General features: G+C 39.5%; 1 protein-coding gene and 1 long non-coding RNA gene across 2 annotated transcripts in view; one reads left to right on the top strand and one right to left on the bottom strand.

Moving 5' to 3' along the window:
• Positions 1–23,312, top strand: part of LOC106086019 (uncharacterized) — a 35,135-nt gene extending 11,823 nt beyond the window's left edge. Inside the window, exons 2-3 of the mRNA XM_059371074.1 lie at positions 15,994–16,116; positions 23,121–23,312. Of these exons, the coding sequence (XP_059227057.1) occupies positions 15,994–16,116; positions 23,121–23,312 (315 nt within the window). The remainder of the gene's footprint in view (positions 1–15,993; positions 16,117–23,120) is intronic.
• LOC131998582 (uncharacterized) overlaps positions 1–25,145 on the bottom strand; it is a 211,953-nt gene that overhangs the window by 43,896 nt on the left and 142,912 nt on the right. The gene's annotated exons all lie outside the window — the stretch shown is intronic.

The following is a 25,145-nucleotide window of genomic DNA, read 5'->3' as shown; positions in this document are numbered from 1 at the left end:
CAGGCAGTGTGGATTACACCCTACCTGAGCCGTCATAGTCAAGATGTCAAGTTCCGAGATCGGATTATATGGGAGTTATATCAGGTTGTGAACTTATTTACACCATACTTGACATTGTTGTTGGAAGTCAAAACACAAGACTTCGTGCAAAGTTTCAGCCAAATTGGATAACAATAGCGTCCTCTAGAGGCTCAAGAAGTCATGTTCCGAGATCGTTATATATGGAAGCGATATCAGGTTATGGATCGATTCAGACCTAATTTGGAAAGTATGTTAGAGGTATAAAAGAAAGTCGTTTTGTAAAATTTCAGCCAAATCGGATAAGAATTACGCCCTCTAGAGGCTTACGAAGCCAAATCGGGAAATCGGTTTATATGGGAGCTATATCAAGTTATGAAACGATTTTGACCATGATTAGCACAGTTTTTGGAAGTTAAAGCATAACACTTCATGCTAAATTTCAGACAAATCGGATTAGAATCCCGTCATCTAGAGGCTCAAGAATTCAAGATCCAGGATCGGTTTATATGGGAACTATATCAGGTTATGAAACGATTTACACCATACTTGGCATAGTTGTCGGAAGTCGAAACAAACTACTTTGTGCAAAGTTTCAGCCAAATCGGTTAACAATTGCGCTCTCTAGAGGCCCAAGAAGTCAAGATCCGAGATGGGGTTATATGAGAGCTATATCAGGTTATGAACCGACTTACACCGTACTAGGCAATGTTGTTGGAAGTTTAAAAAAAAAAAACACTTCGCGTAAAATTCAGAATTGCGCCCTCTATAGCTTCAAAAGTCAAAACATGGACTGATATGGCCAATTTAAAATCCCCCAACCGACCTACACTAACAGAAAGTATTTGTGCCAAATATGGTTAAATCGACTTGGAAGGTCTAGACGATTAAGAATATATATACTATGTTGGATCTCAGATCAATATTTCGATGATTTAACGAATAACGAAATTGGTAAACCCCTTATACTATGGTGGAGGAGGTTATAAAAAGAAATCCCAAAAGCTCATAGTTCAACAAAGAAATGCCCTGAATTCCAAATTTTTTAGTTCACCCATTAGGATTTTGCAAGTGAAACATTTCATGGAGCTGACAATTGATTTCAAACTTAATAAGGCTAAATGCTAATTGAGGTAGTTAGCGGTGGTGGTGGTGGTGGTGGTGGTTGTGGCACAGATTTGCAATATTCATCAGCCTCCATCAGCTGTATCATCATCAACGCTCGCACCATTGCCATGAAATGCATACAGCGACCCAAATAAATAAGGGCATAACAAAAAGTGTTGGAGGGGTGGGATGGTGGGGGCAAGGGACAGCTGAAGTATAGAGGGGGGGAAACATCGGCGATAAATGATCTGTTAACCAATGAAAGGTGCAAGTTGTTTAAAAATTTTCCATTTTCATTCCATTTCCATTTTTCCCTTGCAACAACTTGTCGTTGTTAATGCAATCGCTTGGAGTGGGCCGCCTCATTGTTATTTGGCTGCTGCTGCTGCCTACAGCATTTGAAAGATTGCCAAAAAGGAGCATCTTCACCATTATGTGGCATTTCCAAATTGAGTGCAACAACATAAAGTAAGATTTCTACACCTTGTTTTATTTTGTTGCATTCGAAGCCGCCGCCGCCGCCGCCGCCGCTGCATCTTCAACAGCATATGTGTGTTGCAAAGGCAAGCTGGAGGGGCATCTTTTTTGGTGGCACTGGGTAATTGTTACAGTTTCTTGCTTTCAGAGTTTGGTTTTGGGTTTTTTTTGTGTTTTTTGGTGTTGGCTACTATTCTGTCTGTCTGGCCTGGTTGCCGTTGCCGTTACCGTTTTTGGCGTGGGAGTTTTTTTTTCCACATGGAAGTTGTTGGAATTGTGTTTTCTGCTTCTTCTCTTTATTCGTTGGGCTTTGTTGATGTGTGGAAAACTTTTAGGCTGCGGAAGGCAGTCAGCCAGCCAGCCAACTTTTGCCATGGTGTCGCTGGTGTTGCTGTATCATTTTTGTTTGCAGCATTTTTGTTGTTTTTGTTGGCGTTGCAGTGTTTTGATGGTGTAGATCACTATCAACGACAACCCAGAGACAAATGTGTGCAATCACTTTATTGAATTATCACTCATTTCAATGTTGTTGACAGTTTCGTTTTTTGTCCACGAAGAGGTGGTTTCTTCTTTTTATTGGGGGTTGGGGTGGGGGCGGTGCACAAAGGGCTGACTGGCTGTCTGATGGGTTGTTTGTCAGTTAGTCATTCAAAGTGATGTGTTGCGATTTCTGCGTCTTTTATGTTCTCATACTCGATTTGGTATTGTTTTTGGGTTTTTGTAGTTACTATACCTTATCTGGTTGTTTGGCTTGCAGTTGCATTTCGCAATGAAATATTCCATACGAAAATATGCAATGATGAATAGTCAAAGATGAATATCATAATTTTGAGTTGTGGCAATTGGAGGATTCTTTTGAGGAATCTAATGTAACGCAATGTAAAGGAATTGACTGTGTTAAGTTTTGCTTCCATATCTCTATCCGTTCAAAAGTTCCAGAATTATTTCCAAGATTTTTCGATTTGGAAAAACTATGAGGCAATAGCATGGGAAATGCTCCATACTCTCATAATATCTCCTACATGCCCTACACATGCTATTACTTGCCGCTCCTAATTTGCATAAGTGAGCTCGTAGTCCTATGTGTCCCGTTATGATACCGAAAGCTATACTGCCCTCTTTCTAACTTCCTTTCAGTAATAAAGTCGTCTTCTCACGATCCGATTTGCTGTACTTAAGCCTTTAACTAGTCGCTAACGCCATTCACTCGAACCGTGACAACACGTAAGCTTCGGATTAACCAAGTTAATTGAAGGCAGTCCTCTGGCTATCACTGGCAAATCGTCTGCCCTTGCCCTTACTCCGTTTTGGCCCGGCATCCAAACGATGGGGATCGTGCCATCTTCAGAGAAGGCGTTATATTCTTTCTTACACTCCAAGACTAATCGAGACCTTACCGTCCTGGTTGTTATTGCCCTTATGGCCAGTTTACTGCCCGTAAAGATGTTCAGACTCGATGTCCTCGCATAAACACCACACCACGTCACGCATTTCGTGATCGTTCAAATCTCCGCCTGCAGTACCGTATATGGGCAGGTCGTCTAAAACATATCTCAGTCCCTGAGTTCTCAATGTAGACCCCCAGACCAACTCTGTCCTCTAGATTTGATCCTCTAGCATAAACACCACACCACTTCACGCATTCCGTGATCGCCCAGATCTCCGTCTGCAGTACCGTATATGGGCAGGCCGTCTAAAACATATCTCAGACCCTGGGTTTTCAATATAGACCCCCAGGCCAACTCTGTGCTCTAGATTTTATCCTCTAGCATGAACTTCCAAATGGCAATACCAGAGTTCCGCCAATCCTGGACTGTGCCTCTGGTAGCAGTGCCTCGCACTTGACCTCAAGTGTCGTCTCAGGTATCCCATCGAAAACCTCTTTCATTCCTTCCAGGCTTCCTATCGTCGCCTCAATTATACCGCAATGACAAGACCTCTATCCTACTCACTATCCATTCTCTCATGGCCTTAAGTCTCATAGCCGCAGTGGCTGATTTATGATTGATCTGTATGTCAATGGGTCGGACATTTAGAATAGTCTCCAGTGCCCTAGTGGGCGTGATTCTCATCGCTTTGCCTATACCAAGACAACATGTTCTCTGAACCTTTTGTATAACCCTTACGTTGCACTTTTTCTCCATCGCAGTCCACAATACTACTGAGGCGTAAGTAGGTATTGTTCTACTCACTCTCCTATAGAGTCAGTGGACTAACTCGGCTTCAGACGCCATTTCGGGCCAATGGCCTGGTCTGCGTAGGCATTAGCCAACCAGATGCATTAGGTGTAGCATTCAATTCTGTGCATCAGATGGCGTAGTCCTCAGTGCGGCTGTGATGTACAAAAACAAGCTGTCTTCTGAATCCGCCTGAGTACTGAACATTAGGTGGGCTTTAGAAGGGCCGTCCACCCGACCACAACACCATATACCATTATAGTATTGAAATCTGCGGTATATACCCAGTGCGTGACACGGGTTTCAAGCCCCCCAGCTTTCGCCAATGGCTCTCTTGCAGGTGTACAGGGAAAGTGTTGCCTTTCTTGCCCTTTCCAAAATGGATATAGATGCCATAAAGGCCGATCTGCTGACATAGGATCTAAAGAAGAATTTCAAACAGTAAATTTTATTAAGACTCGTAACACCCCGAATTGGTTCACATTGGACCAAACTTTAGTTATTACTGCCATGTAGATCGATCTGCCGATTTTGGGTCTCAATGCTACAAAAACCGCATTTACCACCCGATTTCGTTGAAATTTGAAATAAAGTGTTGCTTTAAGCCATCCGTTCTCGGACCCGAATATGGCCCACATGGGACCCAAATTTAGATATAGCTGTCATATAGACCTATCTGACGACAAGGGATCTGAAACCCTAAAATACACTTCATTTTGCGATTGCTCTGGAACTTGAAACAGAAAGTTGACATCCGTTACAAATACGGTCCAGATCGGACTATATTTAAATATAGCTGCCATATACACCAATCTGCCGATGTTGGGTCTTAACCTAATAAAAAGCCACATTTATTATGCGATTTCGTTGTAATTTGAAACAGTGAGTTGTTTTAAACCTCCTGTCATTCGATCTTAATATGATCTAGATCTGAATATTTTTAGCTATAGCTGCCATATAGACCGGTTTACCGATTTAGGGTCTAAAACCCATAACAGCTTTATTTTTTATCTGATTTCGCTGAAGTTTGATATAGTGAGTTGTTTTAAGCCTGCCGACAACCGAACCAAATAAGGTTCAGATCGGACTATATTTAGATGTAGCTGCTATATAGACCGATCTGCCGAGATAGTGTCTGAGTCCTCAAGAGGCATATATTATCCGGATTCACTGGAATTTGAAATGGCGTGTTGTACTAAGCCTCCCGTCATCCGACCAACATATGGTGAATATTAGACCATATTTTTATTTAGCTGCCATATACACCGACCTTCCAATTTAGGGTCTTAATCCCATAAAAAGCCGATTTATTGCCTGAAACTGTGACTTCAATACGAGTTCTCGGGACCTGATTCAAACTTAATCCACCCCAGCTCATATTTGGATATTACTATGATTATGGAAGACGAGTTTAAATAAAATAGGATGATTAATGTATACATGGTGGTGGGTATCCCGAGTTCGTCATGGCCTAACTTTATACACTTCTACTTGGTGCTTTTGAGACTTGGCAGCAAAATTTGATGTCAGATTCGTATTCAACATCCAAATATCTCTCATTTGAGTTTCATATTGACCGGGAGGCTGCCGTAGCGCAGAGCTTAGCATGCCCGCCTATTGTGCTACGGGTGAAAGAGTATCGGGTTAGAGGGAATGGTGCATAAAAAGAGATTTATAAATAAATAAAATACGAGTGATTAGGGTTTTTCCATTAAAAAGGATTGTCTTTATTGGTGTGTGTGATTGTGCAACACATAGGCTATGATTACCTTTAAGACAAACGGTGAGAGATGCGCGATGTCTGCTGTGTGAAATTTACAAAGCGAAAGATGTCTGATGTATGAGACTAAGAAAACAAATGATGTTGGGAAAATGAGCTCAAGCTGCTGCGAGGCGGCGTTTTGATATTGGAAGTCTCTCTCTCTCTCTCTCTCTAAATGCGAACTAGGCGATCAAGCTACTACACGAGGTGAAGGAAGAGAAAGTTCTCTTGAGAAATCTTCCTACAGTACGGCTGAGCGAACAAAGCCAAGGAGATGTCGTAAGGGAATCTCAACGAATGGCAAGAATCCCCCTACGGTTCGAGCTAGCTAACAAGCTGCATGGTAGGTCGTAAAAAAACTACTCTTTCTGCGTCCAGCTATGTGAAAACGCCCACAGGAGGGGGGTAGAGAAAGGAACAAACCAATCATTTGAACGCTAAACGCTTAGGTTCGAATCCTGGCGAGAGCAATAGAAACAAGTAAAAGCATGCTTAGATCGGCCGAGCGGAATCTTATATACCCTCCACCATGGATCGCATTTGTCGAGTTCATTTCGCGGCATCTCTTCCTAGGCAAAAACAAAAAGGATAAAAGAAAAGATTTGCTCTGCTATTAGAGCGATATCAAGTTGTGGTCCGATTCGGACCATAATTAAATTATATATTGGAGACCTGTGTAAAATTTCAGCCAATTCGAATAACAATTGCTCAATAAGTAAAATAGAATGATCCGTTAATATGGCAGCTGTATCAGGCTATAGACCATGCCATAATGAACACGTATGTTGATGGTCTTGAGAGGATCCGTGGTATAAAATTTCACATAAATCGAATAATAATAACGACCTCTAGAGGCTCAAGAAGTCAAGATCCCAGATCGGTTTATATGACAGCTATACCAGGTTATGGACCGCTTACAACCATACTTAGCACAGTTTTTGGAAATCATAACAAAACAAGTCATGCAAAATTTCAGCCAAATCGGATAGGAATAGCACCCTCTAGGGGCTCATGAAGTCAAGATTTAAGATCGGTTTATATGACAGCTATACCAGGTTATGGACCGCTTACAACCATACTTAGCACAGTTGTTGGAAATTATGACAAAACACGTCATGGTAAATTTCAGCAAAATCGGATAAGAATTGCGCCCTCTAGTGGCTCAAGAAGTCAAGATTTAAGATCGGTTTATATGACAGCTATACCAGGTTATGGACCGATTACAACCATACTTAGCACAGTTATTGGAAATCATAACAAAGCACGTCATGCAAAAGTTCAGCCAAATCGGATAGAAATAGCGCCCTCTAGTGGCTCAAGAAGTCAAGATCCAAGATCGGTTTATATGACAGCTATAACAGGTTATGGACCGATTACAACCATAATTAGCACAGTTGTTGGAAATTATGATAAAACACATCATGGTAAATTTCAGCAAAATCTGATAAGAATTGCGCCCTCTAGTGGCTCAAGAAGTCAAGATCCAAAATCGGTTTAAATGACAGCTATACCAGGTTATGAACCAAATACAACCATACTTAGCACAGTTATTGGAAATCATAACAAAACACGTCATGCAAAATTTCAGCCAAATGGGATAGGAATTGCGCCCTCTAGAAGCTCAAGAAGTCAAGACCCATGGCTGCTATATCAAAACATGGACCGATATGGCCCATTTACAATCCCAACCGACCTAGTTGTGCAAAATTTCAAGCGGCTAGCTTTATTCCTTCGAAAGTTAGCGTGCTTTCGACACACAGACGGAAGGACATGGCTAAATCGAAATTTTTGGGATCTCAGACGAATATTTCGGGTAGTTACAAACAGAATGACGAAATTAGTATACCCCCATCCTATGGTGCGGGGTATAGAAATCTTCTAGGGTATTTATCCCCTTCTAATGCTGGCGACATTCATGAGACACTATGCCATGTAAAAACTTCTCCCCTAAGAGGTGTCACAATGTGGCACGCCTTCGCATTCGTCCGTCAACAAAAGGTCCCCTATGATTGAGGTTAAACTTGAATAGGACAGCACTCATTGCTATGTGAGAAGTTTGTCCCTGTTTTTTAATGCAATATTTATATTATTCCGATCGGTCTACTTGGCTGTTTTGGCGACTTTTTGGGGAACCACTAAGACTTGGCCGCAAATATTGATATTAGCTTCATAATCTACTCCCAATTACCTTTCATTTGAGCCCAATATTGTCCCATATCGGTTTGTTTTTTATTTTGGGTGATGTGTTTTGCGATAAGAAGGGGGGGCCCTTCCCCTTCCGATATCTACAAATTACATAGCCTATAGCCCTCCAGACCATTCAAAAAAATCTATGCAAATTTCTTGCAAATCAATTCATACAAGTAGCTCAAGCCAAATACTTCACCCGAGCATCAGCTACAACCAGAGCATTGAAACAACAAAAAGCAGCGAGCAAAACTACAGACATAGCAAAGCCTCCCCAAAAAACCCATTAAATGCACAACATGTTGCATCAACATCGACATCATCAGCATTCTTAAATGTGGCTTAATCGCCGGCTTAAAAAAAAAAAAAACAAAGAATAGTTACTACTAAACGTAACGCATGGCGTACTTTAGAAAAAAGCAAAGCTGCATGATTTTGAAGTTTGTTACAACTCCATGATTTGATAAAATGCAAATGCAAGTCACTCCACACACACACACGCACACACACACTACAGACACACATCAATGTAGCGGAATACCGGAGGAATGTCATTTATGTTTGCTTGCAAAATTCATACAACAGGTATTAATTATAATTTGTAGTTGTGTGAAGACAAGTACAAATCGAGCACAAATTAGAATATCGCTATGCCAAAGGTAATTAGCCATACGTAGCAATAGAAGCCTACACAGGAATTTATACATGCAACAAGGAAAAAACAAATGACACAACAACCAGTTATTAGGTAATTTTGCCAAATTGTTTTAATTTTTTGCTGTCAGTTTGCCAAAAATCGCCCAAAATTCATAACTAGACTGCATTCCAATTTCGAGAGCTTAACGTCTCACTCTGTAGAGAAAGTACCATTTAGTACCTAAATGCACGAAATATAAAACAAATCTTCTAACCTCCCAATATTTACTGTCAAGTGGTAACCAAATCCTTATTTTGATTGCTTTAGCTCAATTCGTAAAGAATGTACCATTATGTACGTTTAAGTACCTAAATATACGATTTTGAATAATATTCTGGTCACCCAAAATATGTACTCAAGGTATACTGGTATCCCAATTTTGAGAGCTTTAGCTCACTCCGTTAACAAAGTACCATTTTGTACGTTTGAGTAGCTAAATATACGAATAAAAAAAATATCTTCTAGTTGCCCAATATCTTCTTTCAGAGTACCAATTACACCAAAATTAGAACGTTGTCTTCCAAATGTCGTATTTTTGTCAAGAATGCGATAATGTTTGTCAAATTGCTAAATTTTACCTACCTAACTACATGCAAAATTTCAGACATCTAGCTCGATCTGTATAGAAAGTACCAAATGGTACCAATTTTGGTACCAAAATGTAACAATTTTTATCCACTACCATAGGATGGGAGTGCCGTGTGTAACACCTCGAAATATTCGTCTAAGATATTCTTGATCGTCTCAGTCTAAATAGCCATGTCCCCGTCCGTCCGTCCCTCCATCCGTCTGTCGAAATTACGATAGCGGTCGAACACGTAAAGCTTATCTCAGTCTAAATAGCCATGTCCCCGTCCCTCCGTCCGTCTGTCGAAATCACGATAACGGTCGAACACGTAAAGCTTACCGCTTTGCACAGATACTAACTATTGATGTAGATCGTTGGGGATTGCAAATGGGTCAAATCGCTTCAGATTTAGATATAGTTCCCATATAAACCGATCTCCCGATTTGATTTCCTGAGCCCCAGGACAAATCGGCCAATAACCTGATAAAACTCCCATATTAACCGATTTACCGATTTGACTACTTGAGCCTTACCAACCGCAAAATTTGAGCCACAGGAAGCCGCAACTTTTGTCCAATTTGAAATTTTTTAAAAATTTGGCATGTAGTATTCTATCAAGAACTGTACTAAGAACGGTCCAAATCGGTATATACCCTGATATAGCTCCCATATAAACCGATCTCCCGATTTGGATTGTTGAGCCCTTACAAGCCACAATTGTTATAGGATTTGATTAAAAATTTAGCATGTAGTGCTCTGTTATGCCAAATACGGTCCAAATTGGTTTATAACCTGATATAGCTCCCATATAAACAGATCTTCCGATTTGGATTCTTGAGCCCTTACAAGCCGCAATTTTTGTCCAATTTGGAGGAACTTTTCTATGCGGTATTCTGTTGTAACTTTCAACAACTGTGCCGAATATGGTCGAAATCGGTTTATAACCTGATAACCTCCCATATAAACCGATCTTCCGATTTGACCTCTTGAGTCCTTACAAGGCGAAATTTTTGTCCAATTTGGCGGAACTTTTGTATGAGAAGTTCTGTTGTAACTTTCCACAACTGTGCCAAATACGGTCTGAATCGATCTATAACCTGATATGGCTCCCATGTAAACCGGTCTCTCGATCATCCTTGTTCGGTTCCTAGAAGCTTTACATTTTTGATAGTTTGACAGACGTTTGGTATGTAGATTACAACAATGCCCTTCAACTAAAATTGTTTTGTATAAATTTTTAGCAGAATCCATTGTCGTGTGTTCTCAAGATTCGGAATAATAGCTTCATGTATAAAAAAAAGTACCAAATAGTACCAATTTTGGTACCAAAATTTTCGAATTGTGAAAAAAACATTTAGTCGCCCTTCATATATTTCGAAGTTCTTCCTGTATATGCCAAATTTTAGACCTATAGCTCTATCTGCACAGAAAGTACCAAATGGCACCAATTTGGGTACCAAAATGTACGATTTGTAAAAAGATCATCAAGAGTCACCAAGTCAAGACTGCGATGTTTGTCAAAGTGCTTAATTTTAGCACTACCCGTTCGCTGAAGGCGAAGATAAGCTTTTTCTTACTATTTTGTACTTTTTGGTACCAAAATGTATGAATTTTGAGTGAATCATTATATATTTCCTTCTTGTATCTACATGCCAATTTTGAGACCTATAGCTCCATCTGCATAGAAAGTACCAAATGGTACCAATTTTGGGTACCAAAATGTACGAATTGTAAAAAGATCATAGCCACCTATCATATTTTTCCTGGTTGTACCTACATGCCAAATTTCAGATCTTTAGCTTCATCAGTAAAGAAAGTACCAAATGCTACCAATTGCGGTACTAAACGTACGTTTTCTCCCTTTACCTGCACTATTTTTCCATTTTTTTTTTCTCTTTTTACTCTCATTCCTTTGCATCAGATGTCTTTTAAGTCAAATTTCAGAATTCCACCTTTATCCATCCGCCGGGTACAAAGTTCACTAATTTCGTACTTTTTTTAGTACCTTAATGTACAGTTGTCCAAAGACTCTTTTAGTCATTCAATTAAGGTTGCCATAGGGTACCTTAGTTCCAAAACTCAGAGCTCTAGTTCAATTAAGGGTTTCGGAGTCGACCAGAGTCGAGTTTTTGAGGCCGGAGTCGAATTCGGAATCGGACTATTGAGCAGGAGTCGGACTTTGGTTTGGAGTTGAGCACGCTTGCCCCGACTCGGAATCGCTCTCCGACTCCAGCTTAATATTCCGACTCCTACTTAGACTGCGACCCGTGGTCGGAGTCTAGGGCTAGACTCCGCAGCCCTGGTTCAATATACAAGGAAAGTACCAAATAGTACCAATTGCGGTACTAAACGTACTATAACTCCCACTTTCGTTACGATTTTCCAAAAAATTGTTTTCCAAACCTTAGTTTTTCGAGACGCTCTTTAATTTGAGTCCAAGAACAAATCCTATTTTTTTTTTGGTCGCGCTGGGCAAAAATGTACCATTTCGAACTTTTTGGTACTTTTTAGTACCTAACCGTGGGGATATCACCAAATCCAGTCACATCCCGTGCCTATCATCCAATACCAACATTTGTGCAAAAATTCATGATTCTAGCCGTTTGGGCGTCATGCAACTCTTTTATATATATAGTTCTACATTTCATTATATTATATCTGTCAAGACAATATATCTGCGAATTTAATATCCTAGGATCATCAAAAATTTTCGTTAAAATTCATTTCAAATTAATTAGTTTCGAATGTTTTCTAAGAAATAAATTAAAAAAAAATCAATTTGAACAAACATTCCTACAACATCCCGCATAAAGCCATTTATTCTAATTAAAGCCGTCAAAGTAATGCATTCATGTGTTACAAATTGCACTATGAAGTGCAATGGCGTCATTATGTGTGGAGTAAAATAGTTCTTCAATTTTATGTGTTGGCAGTTTTTCCTAACAACATTAACAACATCAATTAATTTGAGTATTTTATTCATTCATTCACTCATCCATTCATTAACAAACAATTCTTCATTGTTTCTTCTCGCTTTACAATTCGATGTGATGTTCAATCTGCTGACACATTAGCATTTCAAATTAGTCATAATGACTAACTACCACGATGGTACTCTCTGCCGGTCTACCAGCCTGCCTGCCTAGTCAATGGTATTTCAGAGGCTGGCTGGCCAGGCGGCTTAGTGCTTTGATAGATTTTTGCAATGTTTTGCCTTTATATTGGAGGGTAGTAGTTTTCTTTTTTTTTGGTTTTTCATTGTTATTGCCGCTGTAAGTTGTTAACATGGATTTGCATTTCAATTCATGGTATGATTAAAAATAATTCTTAAATCTTCTTTGGTTTTCAAAGCTACAAAACAAAAGATGGCATGGAAATGCGTTATAATGCTGTGACATGAAGGTCAATACAGGCTGAGAGGTCGTAAATTAATTCATTGGCATTCTGGATTCTGACGGATGGGGTGGCAACATGCATGCATATGAGGCAAGATTGATAAGTATAAGAGTTTATCTTCAACACGAAAAAGCCTGCTAAGTTCGTCCGGGCCGAATCTCCACCTCCACCATGGATCGCTTTTGTCAAGTCCTTTGGTCGATATCTCTTAATAGACAAACAAAAGATAATGGATAAGAATTGCTTAGCTACTTCAGCTATACCAAGTTAGGAACCGATTGGGCCCATACTTGGTTTGGCTGTTGCAGACCAGGGTGGAATTCATTGTGCGCTCTCTAGCGGCTAAAGAAGTCAAGATCCGAACTTCAGCCAATTTGGATAAGAATTGCGCCTTCTAGAGGTTCAAGAAGTCAAGATCCGAAATCGGTTATAAACAGAATTAAGCCATACTTGTCGCGGTCAAACCAAAACACTTCATGCAAAACTTCAGCCAGATCGGAGTAGAATTGCGCCCTCTAGAGGCTCAAACAGTCAAGATTCGAAATCGGTTTATTTGGAAGCTATATCAGGCTATGAACCGATTTGTGTCATTCTTGATGCACTTGTTGATGGTCAAACCAAAACACTTTGCGCTAAATTTCAGCCAAATTGGATAATAGTTGCGCCCTCTAGCGGTTCAACAAGTCAAGTTCCGAGATGGGTTTATATGGGAGCTATATAGGATTATGAATTAAATTGACCTATACTTGACACAGTTATTAGAAGTTAGAACAAAACACTTCATGCACAATTTCAGCCAAATCGGACAATAATTACGCCCTCTAGCAGCTCAAGAAGTCAAGATCCGAAATCGGTTTATATGGGAGTTATAGCGGGTTATGAATCGAATCGAGCCATACTTTACGCAATTGTTAGAAGTTATAACAAAACACTTCATGGAAGATTTCAGGCAAATTGGATAATAGTTGCGCCCTCTAGCGGCTTAAGAAGTCAAGAGCCGAGATCGGTTTAAATGGCAGCTATATTAAGTAATAAACCGATTTGAATCATATTTGACACAGTTTTTCATGGTTAATCTGAAACACTTCATGCAAAATTTCAGCCAGATCGGACAATAATTACGCCCTCTAGCGGCTCAAAAAGTCAAGAGCCGAGATCGGTTTATATGGGAGCTATATAGGGTTATGAACTGAATTGAGCCATACTTGACACAGTTGTTGATGGTCAAATCAAAACACACCATGCTACATTTAAGCCAAATCGTATACAAATTGCGCCCTCTAGAGGCTTAAAAAGTCAAGATCCGAAATTGGTTTATATGGGAGCTATATAGGTTTATGAACTGAATTGAGCCATACTCGACACAGTTGTTTATAGTCAAACCAAAACTCTTCATGGAAGATTTCAGCCAAATTGGATAATAGTTGCGCCCTCTAGCGGCTTAAGAAGTCAAGGTCCGAAATCGGTTTATATGGGAGCCATATAGTTTTATGAACTGAATTGACCCATGCTTCACACAGTTATTGATGGTCAAACAAAAACACTTCGTGCGAAATTTCAGGTACATCGGATACTATTGGGTTGCCCAAAAAGTAATTGCGGATTTTTTGAAAGAAAGTTAATGCATTTTTAATAAAACTTAGAATGAACTTTAATCAAATATACCTTTTTTACACTTTTTTTCTAAAGCAAGCTAAAAGTAACAGCTGATAACTGACAGAAGAAAGTATGCAATTACAGAGTCACAAGCTGTGAAAAAACTTGTCAACGCCGACTATATGAAAAATCCGCAATTACTTTTTGGGCAACCAAATAATTGCTCCCTCTAGCGGCTCAAGAAGTCAAGATCCGAAATCGATTTATATGGCAGCTATATCAGGTTATAAACCGATTTGGACCATACTTGAAAAAGTTGTTCATGGTCAAACCAAAACACTTAGCGCTAAATTTCAGCCAAATTGGATAATAGGTGCGCCCTCTATCGGCTCAAGAAGTGAGGACCCGAAATCGGTTTATGTGGGAACTATATCAGATTATAAACCGATTTGGACCATACTTGACACAGTTGTTCATGGTCAACCAAAATAATTCAAGCTAAATTTCAGCCAAATCGGATAAGAACTAAGCCCTCTAGAGGCTCAAGAGTTCAAGATCCAATATCGATTTATATGGCAGCCATACCAAAATTTGGGCCGCTTTGGCCCATTTACAATCTTAACCGACCCGAAGTATTTATGCAAATATTAAAGCACTTACCCTTTACTCCTACTTCTGTCGACAGACAGACGGAGAGACCTGGCTGAATCGATTAAGAATGTCAAGGCGATAAAGAATGTATATCCTTGGATCTCAGATCAATATTTCGATGTGTTACAAACGGAATAACGAAATTAGTATACCCTCATCCTACGGCGAAGGGAACAATACAGCAACATGATTTTAAATACCAAAATAAAAGAGCGCAAACAGACTAACCAAACGAACTTTCCCGTCGCTGTGGTCAGTGCGACCTAAGCACAAAAAACACTTACAGTGATATTCAATGAATGCTCAAGTGCACAACAAAATGAGTTTGGCAATGTTGATGTTCTTGTTGTTCTTAGCATTGATGATTAGTTTGTATCGGAATAGTGGAAAGTAAGGCTTTCTTCTCCCTTACTGCTCAACGGAGAGTTAAAGAACGTATTGAGCCCTGTTTCATAAAAAAGCTCTACAACTTACTCAATAGAAGTTGGGTTTGCATTCGTTGGGTATGCATGAAGTATCAGAAATCAGGATCCATCATGCCAGTCAAAGTGTGTTGAATAACAACACCTTATTGTCCAACTTTTGTAATTTCTTTACTATGCTATTATTTGAATAGAAAGCATTGAATATGATCTTGAGCCGAAAAATAAGTTCGAAAAATCACGAAAAGATTTGAAAAATCAAAATAAAAGAGCGCAAACAGGCAACATGAGAAGTTTTCATTATGACACTGAAAGCTTGAGTTTGAATTCAGTCCAGAACATAAGAACACAATTTCAGCGGTGGTTATCCTCTAACCTATTTGAGTATTGTTGCTCTGCAGTCTATCGAGGTCACTTATGCTGATAGGAGAGAAGTATCTCCGTAGTTTGACATAAACAAAGTGGTAGAACACAATTACGATGGTATGTCCAGGTGATATTCTGTTATGATTGCCAACATTTAAGCTGAACAATTAAGTCTTTAACCTGATATAGCTTCCATATCAACCGATCCTAGGTTTCGACTTAAGGTTACCTGGATAACAAATTTCAAATCGAAGTGGATCAAATTTTGACATCCAACCAAAATATCAATTGCCCAAACTTAGTTTGTCCATAACCTTGTAAAGCTTCCATAAAAAACATACTCAATTAGAGTTCTTAAACTCAAACAAACTCCATAGCTTAGAACAAAGTTTTCAATATTTCCCTTGTTATCATTCTAGACTCGTTTCTTTTCATTGTTCTTTTGAAATGTGTTGCATTTCTCAAAGTATTGCCTCATTTCTTGCCAAGTTCTTTGTGTATTTAATTATATTCTATGTGCAACATTCACAACTACCACTTTATAACGTTTGTGTTTTTATTTTCTACAGCAAATTGATGGATACACAGCCGGAGTTGATTATCCAACATATGATTCTGTGCCAAAGGGATTGTCATTCAAATGCCAAGGTCGTACACCCGGATATTATGCGGATACGGAGACCAGATGTCAGGTAAGTGTAGTATAACTTGATCTGTTGTTGTTGTTGTCATTGATCTGTTGATTCTCATGGATCAATTGTTTTTGGTTGGCCTTTACCATAGGGATGACTACCAAATCAATGGTTACTCAACTTATTTATTAGTTGGCAATCATTTGGTTTCAAATCAAAATGTTTTCAAAAATTTGGTCGAAAGGTTAACCGCATTGAAGTTTCTGGGATTCCATCCCCAAATCAGCGATATTATTCGACGAATTACAGAGTCAATCATCAATTTTATAAGCTTAGGCAAAAATTGCCTGAATTGGGAATACGCTTTGCTCATAACTTCGAAGAAAGCTGTCTGTTATGATTTTGAAAACATTTTGATTTTCAGGCAACTCCGCAATTTGCAGAGAGACTACATGAAGTTTGTTGTCGTTATGACTACATGTAAGACAAACATTGTCGTACGGCACATCATGTCACGTCTTTGTTTTCTTTGGTCTGTTTTTATACCCTCCACCATAAGATAGGGGGTATACTAATTTCGTCATTCTGTTTGTAACTACTCGAAATTTCGTGTGAGACCCCATAAAGTATATATGTTCTTGATCGTCGTGACATTTTATGTCGATCTAGCCATGTCCGTCCGTCTGTCCGTCCGTCCGTCTGTCTGTCGAAAGCACGCTAACTTCCGAAGGAGTAAAGCTAGCCGCTTGAAATTTTGCACAAATACTTCTTATTAGTGTAGGTCGGTTGGTATTGTAAATGGGCGATATCGGTCCATGTTTTGATATAGCTGTCATATAAACCGATCTTGGGTCTTGACTTCTTGAGCCTCTAGAGTGTGCAATTCTTGTCCGATTGGAATGAAATTTCGCACGACGTGTTTTGTCATGATATCCAACAACTATACCAAGAATGGTTCAAATCGGTTTATAACCTGATATAGCTGTCATATAAACCGATCTTGGGTCTTGACTTCTTGAGCCTCTAGAGGGCGCAATTCTTATCCGATTTGAATGAATTTTGGCACGACGTGTTTTGTTATAATATCCAACAACTGTGCCAAGTATGGTCCAAATCGGTTCATAACCTGATATAGCTGTCATATAAACCGATCTTGAGTCTTGACTTCTTGAGCCTCTAGAGTGTGCAATTCTTATCCGATTTGAATGAATTTTGGCACGACGTGTTTTGTTATAATATCCAACAACTGTGCCAAGTATGGTCCAAATCGGTTCATAACCTGATATAGCTGTCATATAAACCGATCTGGGATCTTGACTTCTTGAGCCTCTAGAGGTCGCAATTATTATCCGATTCGCCTGAAATTTTGTACGACGAATTCTCTCATGACCATCAACATACGTGTTTATTATGGTCTGAATCGGTCTATAGCCCGATACAGCTCCCATATAAATCGATCTCCCGATTTTACTTCTTGAGCCCCCAAAGGGCGCAATTCTTATTCGAATTGGCTGACATTTTACACAGGCCTCCAACATATAATTTAATTGGGGTCCAAACCGGACCATATCTTGATATCGCTCTAATAGCAGAGGAAATCTTTTTTTTTTCCAAAATGTTGGCCATAAGGGCAAAAGCTTGCAAATTGCAAATTTTGCCCATGAACATTCCATTAAGAAACAGGGGCAAACTTCTCACATATCATTGAGTGAAGTCCGATTCAAGTTTAAGTCTCATTTTTATAGCCGAGTCCAAACGGCGTGCCGCAGAGCGACACCTCTTTGGAGAGAAGTTTTATATGGCATAGTACCTCACATTCCATTAAGGAACAGGGGCAAACTCCTCACATATCATTGAGTGCAGTCCGATTCAAGTTTAAGCCTCCTTTTTATAGCCGAGTCCGAACGGCGTGCCGTAGAGCGACACCTCTTTGGAGAGAAGTTTTACATGGCATAGTACCTCACAAATGTTGCCAGCTTTAGGAGGGGAAAACCATCGCTGAAAATTTTTTCTGATTGTCTCGCCAGGATTCGAGCCCAGGCGTTCAGCGTCATAGGCGGACATGCTAACCTCTGCGCTACGGTGGCCTTCTAAGGGCAAAAGCTACCGGGACGATAAAGTTACGAATGGTCTTGGATAGTACGGAGAAAATTAATACCTTCTTGGAGAATGGCACGATCAGCATCGTTTGAGTGTCTAATTACAGTGCAAGATGGAAAAACGAGAGGATCTCTCTTAGGATCTCAATTCTCTTTCTATTGGGTTGCCCAAAAAGTAATTGCGGATTTTTTAAAAGAATGTAAATGCATTGTTAGTAAAACTTAGAATGAACTTTAATCAAAAATACTTTTTTTACACTTTTTTTCTAAAGCAAACTAAAAGTAACAGCTGATAAGTGACAGACGAAAGAATGCAATTACAGAGTCACAAGCTGTGAAAAAATTTGTCAACGCCGACTATATGAAAAATCCGCAATTACTTTTTGGGCAACCCAATTTAAAAACACAAAATATTTTTTTTTTGTTTTACGTATCGTAGCAAATCTGTTTCCTGTTTTGGATTAATACAAAAACAAAAAGTAAAAGCGTTCTGAGTTCGGCCGGGCCGAATCTTATATACCCTCCACCGTGGATCGCATTTGTCAAGTTCTTTGGCCAATATCAAAGGATAATGGATGAGAATTGCTATGCTATATCAGCTATATCAAGTTATGAATCGATTGGGCCACACTTTGTTTGGCTATTGAAGACTATAAAGGATTTGATTGTACAAAATTTCAGCCAAATCGGATAAGAATTGGGCCCTCTAGTGGCCCAAGAAACAAAATTGGGATATCCGTTTATATGGGAGCTACATCAGGTCATGAACCGATTTGAACCATACTTGGCGAAGTTAAAACAAAACACTTGCAAATTTTCAGCAAAATCAAATAGTTATTGCGCCCTCTAGCGGCTCAAGAAGTTAATATCCGAAATCGGTTTATATGGGAAGTATATTAGGTTATAAACCGATTTGGACCATACCTAGCACACTTGGTGATGGTCAAACCAAAACACTTCATATAAAATTTTAGCCAAATCCGATAAAAATTGCTCCCTCTATGGGCTCAAGAAGTCAGGATCCGAGATTGTTATATATGGGAGCTTTATCGGGTTATGAACCGATTTCGATCGTGCTTGGCACCGTTGTTGAAAGTCAAAAGAAAATACTTGGTGCAAAATTTCAGCAAAATCGGATAAGTATTGCGCCCTCTAGAGGCTCAAGAAGTCAAGATCCGTTATCGGTTTAAATGGCAGCTATACCAAAACAAAGACCGATTTGACTCATTTACAATCCCAACTGACCTGCACTAATAAGAAGTGTTTATGCAAAATTTCAAGCATCTAGCTTAGCTATTTCGAAAGTTAGCGTGCGTGACAGACGGACGGATCGACTTAAAATGTCGCCATATAAACTGATCTCCCGATCTGACATCTTGAGCCGCTGGAAGCAACAATTGTTGTCCGATTTGGCTAAAATTTTGCAGATAGTGTCATTTTACGACTTCTAAACAATTGTGCAAAGTACGGTCTATAACCTGATATAGCTCAACCGATCACCCGATTTAACTTTTTGAGCCTCTAGAGGGCGTGATTCTTATCCAATTTGGCTCGAATTTCGAAGAATGACTTTTCTATGACCTCTAATATGCGCGCCAAGTATACAGCGATCCCCGATTTTACTTCTTGAGCCTCTAAAGTGCGTAATTCTTATCCAATTTGGATGAAATTTGGAACTGTAACATTGTATGACCTCTAAAATACGTCCAAGTATGGTTCAAATTGACCTAAAATCTGATATAGCTTCCATATAAACCGATCTCCCAAATTTACTTCTTGAGCCTCTAGAGGATGTAATTCTTATCCGATTTGGCTTATATTCTGCACAGTGACTTTTTCTATGACCTCTCATGTATGGTCCGAATCGGTCTATAACCTGATATAGCTCCCATATAAACCGATCTGTCATATAAACCGATCTTCCGACTAGATTTCTTGAGCTTCTAGAGGGCACGATTTTTACCCAATTTTAATAACATTTTCGCAGTGACTTTTCTTATGTTCTCTAACATACGTGCCAAGTATGGTACGAATCAGTCCAAAACCAGATATAGCTCCCTTGTAAATCGATCTCCCGATTTTACTTCTTGAGCCTCTAGAGGCCGTAATTCTTATCCAATTTGGCTGACATTTGGCCAGGCGACTTTTTCTATGACCTCTAACATACATATTAAGTATGGTCCGAATCGATCTAAAACCTGATATAGCTTTCATATAATCGATCTCCCGATTTGACTTCTTGAGCCTTTAGAGGGCGTAATTTTAATCCAATTTGGCAGAAATTTGGCACTGTGGTGTTTTCCATCACTTCCAATATACGTGCCAAGCATGGTCCGAACCAGTCCAAACCCTGGTATAGCTCCCATATAAACCGATCGCCTGATTTTACTTTTTGAGCCTCTATAGGATGTGAATCTTACCTAATTTGGCTGAAATTCTACACAATGACTTTTTCTATGACCTCTCATATGCGCGCCAAGTATGGTTCGAATCGGTCTAAAACCTGATATAGCTCCCATATAAACCGATCTCCCGACTTCACTTCTTGAGCCTCTAGAGGGCGTACTTCTCATCAGATTTGTTTGAAATTCTGCACAATGACTTTTTCTATGACCTCTAATATACGTGCCAGGTATGTTTTGAATTGCTCTTAAATCTAAGATTAGCACCTATATAAACCCATATTCCGATTTTAGTTCTTAAGCCTATAGAGGGCGTACTTCTCTTCTGATTTGTTTGAAATTCTGCACAATGACTTTTTCTATGACCTCTAATATACGCGCCAAGTATGGTTCGAATCGGTCTAAAACCTGATATAGCTCCCATATAAACCGATCTCCCGACTTCACTTCCTGAGCCTCTAGAGGGCGTACTTCTCATCAGATTTGTTTGAAATTCTGCACAATAACTTTTTCTTTGACTTCTAATATTCGCGCGAAGTATGGTCTGAATCGGACCTGATATAGCTCCTAACCTCTAACATACCTGTCAAGTATGGTCCGAATCGCTCTAAAACCTGATATAGCTCCTATATAAACGGATCTCCCGATTTTACTTCTTGAGCCTCTAGAGGGCGTACTCTCATCCGATTTGGTTGAAATTTTGCACAATGACTTTTTCTTTGACTTCTAATATTCGCGCGAAGTATGGTCTGAATCGGACCTGATATAGCTCCTAACCTCTAACATACCTGTCAAGTATGGTCCGAATCGCTCTAAAACCTGATATAGCTCCTATATAAACGGATCTCCCGATTTTACTTCTTGAGCCTCTAGAGGGCGTACTCTCATCCGATTTGGTTGAAATTTTGCACAATGACTTTTTCTTTGACTTCTAATATTCGCTCCAAGTATGGTCGGAATCGGACCTAATATAGCTCCTAACCTCTAACATACCTGTCAAGTATGGTCCGAATCACTCTAAAACCTGATATAGCTCCCATGTAAACCGATCTCCCGTTTTTACTTCCTGAGCCTCTAGAGGGCGTACTTCTCATTCGATTTGGCTGAAATTCTGCACAATGACTTTTTCTTTGACTTCTAATATTCGCGCGAAGTATGGTCTGAATCGGACCTGATATAGCTCCTAACCTCTAACATACCTGTCAAGTATGGTCCGAATCGCTCTAAAACCTGATATAGCTCCTATATAAACGGATCTCCCGATTTTACTTCTTGAGCCTCTAGAGGGCGTACTCTCATCCGATTTGGTTGAAATTTTGCACAATGACTTTTTCTTTGACTTCTAATATTCGCTCCAAGTATGGTCGGAATCGGACCTAATATAGCTCCTAACCTCTAACATACCTGTCAAGTATGGTCCGAATCACTCTAAAACCTGATATAGCTCCCATGTAAACCGATCTCCCGTTTTTACTTCCTGAGCCTCTAGAGGGCGTACTTCTCATTCGATTTGGCTGAAATTCTGCACAATGACTTTGATTTCTAATATGCGTGTCAAGTATGGTCTGAATCGGACCTGATATTGCTCCTATATAAAACGATCTCGTGATTATACTTCTTGGGTCTCTATAGGGGGTAATTTTATCAGATTTGGTTGAAATTTAGCACAATGGCATCTTCTTTGGTCTCGAATATCCAAGCCAAATATGGCTCCCGTAGCCTAGCAATTCTTATCCATTAGACTTTATTTGCCTGTATAGAGATACTGGGCGAAGAACTTGACAAATGCGATCCATGGTGGAGGGTATATAAGATTGTTACTTTTACCATAGGCAGGTTGAGTTAAGTGCGAATATGCGTTTAAACTTTAATATAGCCCCATATATACACCGATCTCCCAATTGAAGATCTTTTGCAGATAAAAAGCGTATTTATTATCCGACTTAGTCGAAATTTGGAACAGAGGGTTGTATGGGACCCTTACACATAATTTTTGAACAGAGTACAATTGGGCCAATATTTGGATACAGTTGTCATAAGCACTGATTTTTCGATTTAAGATCTTGGCCCTAAAAAAGGCTCATTGATAGATTTCTTTGAAAATTGAAGCAGTGGATTATGTTAGATACCTCGCCATCGGTGCCGAGTTTCATCCATATCGAACTATATAGCTGTCACATGGAACTATATAGCTGTCAATTAAAGGTCCTTTAGCCATAAAAATTGTTTTTTTAACAAGATTTTTCCGAAATTTGAAAAAATGTTTTTTTTAAACCTCTAAATATCATTGCCAACACCTTTGGCTTTCTATTTCCAAGCCAAGTATGCTCCGAGACGAGACCATAACCTAATAGAGTTCCTATATAAACCCTTAACCCAAATGACTTTTTGAGCCACTAGATGGCGCAATGCTAATCCAATTTGGTTGAGAGTTATTTTATGACTTTTATCTGATTTGGCCTGATCTCCTCCATTTGATTCTCGAAGTCTTTAAAACCCCGAAAATTTTTCCAGTTGTATTGATGTTTAAAATGTTTTTCAAATGTTCTGCTTCTATTTTTAGATCTGGCATTGGTGCCTTCACTCTGGCCACCAATATTCATTTGTTTGCCCCAATGGTACTGTTTTCAATCAGGCCGTTCGTGTCTGCGATTGGTGGTCCAATGTCAATTGTCCGGCCTCGGAACAATTGTACGAAAACAATGATGAGCTCTATCGAACAACTGAGAGCAACTTTGTTGACAACTCTATTTGATATAAGGCCCAACAGCAGAGTAGCAGCAGCAGTGGTGGCCTAATGCAAGACAAAAATGGAAATAAGGGAAATTTCGAAAGAGGCCACCAAGAACGGCAGCAGCAGCAGCAGCAGCAACAACAGCAGCAGCGACAAAGAACCAATAAAAATGGCAGAAGTATGCGAGAATATCAAGGAGAAACAAAACAACAGAGATTACAATTAGAATTAGTACCACCACCCCCCGCAAGAAGACAACACCAGCAACAACGACAACAACAGAGGCAAAGAGTAGCCTCCTTAAAGGCAGCCAACTACCCCACCGCACCCCAAACTCAAACATTCGCAACAGCACCAGCAACCATAACTCGTAATAATACCAAAAATAGTTTTAGAGGCCACATGAAATACTCACAAACAATCCAAAGTAAGGCAACATCGAATGCCTATGGCAGCAGCAGCACCAAAATTAATAGCCCAAATGAACTGTTCGATGGCAATCTCGAAAAGATGAGATACCAAAATGACAACCAAAAACCATATCAACAATTTCACACAAACAAAGAGGGCAACAGCGACAGCAATGACCACCATCGCCATGCACATCAACAACAACAGCCAACACTTGGCAAAGCTAGCGCGAATGGTGGTAATGCAAGACAGCGTCAGCAACATTTTGGCGCTGGTGGCAGTGCGGCCACAAAGAAATCCTCAAATGCCAACACCATCGACAATGATGAATTGAAAGATTACAAGAGCAAAATCAAAAATAAATACAACATCGATTACGATCACTCTTTGGATGCGGAGTACGAAATCATTGAGGCCATTGAATGAGAGAGGGTATACAAAAATACACTCCACAGCGACACCATGGCTGGTGATCAGCAATGATTTGATTAGCTCATGACGCAGAGCAGCACCAGCAGCACTCTCATAGCTGCAACGAATGCATCCTCCTACACCAGCAACAGCAGCGCGCAGATAATTTGAGGCGATTTGATTGAAGAGCTCGGCATTACAATCTGATGTGGACCAAAGCACGTAGAACAAAAGACAACAAACAACAAAATTGCCACAACATGATGTCGTCCACTTTAAATGGTTTCACTAATTGGTCATTAAATGCTCCAATTCAATGAATGATGTTGAAAATTTGGCATTTTTTCAAATGCCCTTTTAAATTTCTAGCAAATACTCATTATTAAGGTTTTTTTTTTTTCTCGTTTCTAAGCATCACTCGCATTTTAGTTGAATTTAATTCATGCATTGTAGTTGCAAGCATTCCTCTCCAACTCCCCATTATTATTGGCTTCCTTTGAAATTGAAATCCCCCCCCCCCCCCCCATACCCATTTCTCCCATTTTGGCCACACAAAAGTTTTTGTTACCTTCCAAAATCTCTCAAAGATTTTTGGTTGTATATTTTTTTTTTTAAATAGTTTTAGGTGCATTTTTATATAACTTTTTTTATACCATGACAATATGTTTGTGATCAATAAACAATTTATATATAAAAAATATTTATGGCGTTTTAAAATTAAAAGAAATCAGCTATTAATAGAAATGCAAGAAAGAATCTGAATGCAAAGTGGGCGTGAAATGAAGAGAAACAAAAGACTTAAGACACAAACTCGATTTGGTTTATTTCTTCAACAATGACTGAAGGCCAGTTGAGCCAGTCTACGAGTATGTGGACTAAAATTGAAGCAACTCTTCTCTTTTTTGAGGACCGTAGCTTAATTGTATATGACACCGCAACAAGTGGCTCGAATTTAGTCTGTCGGACTTTAACGACAGTCATGAAAACATTTTCCAAGAAGGGAATTACCAGACACATAGAAACGCCCAGCGG

This window comes from Stomoxys calcitrans, chromosome 1 (assembly GCF_963082655.1).
Source record: "Stomoxys calcitrans chromosome 1, idStoCalc2.1, whole genome shotgun sequence".
Taxonomy (NCBI): domain Eukaryota; kingdom Metazoa; phylum Arthropoda; class Insecta; order Diptera; family Muscidae; genus Stomoxys; species Stomoxys calcitrans.
The sequence above is the reverse complement of the archived record's forward strand: the minus strand, read 5'-3'. Positions and strand labels throughout refer to the sequence as shown.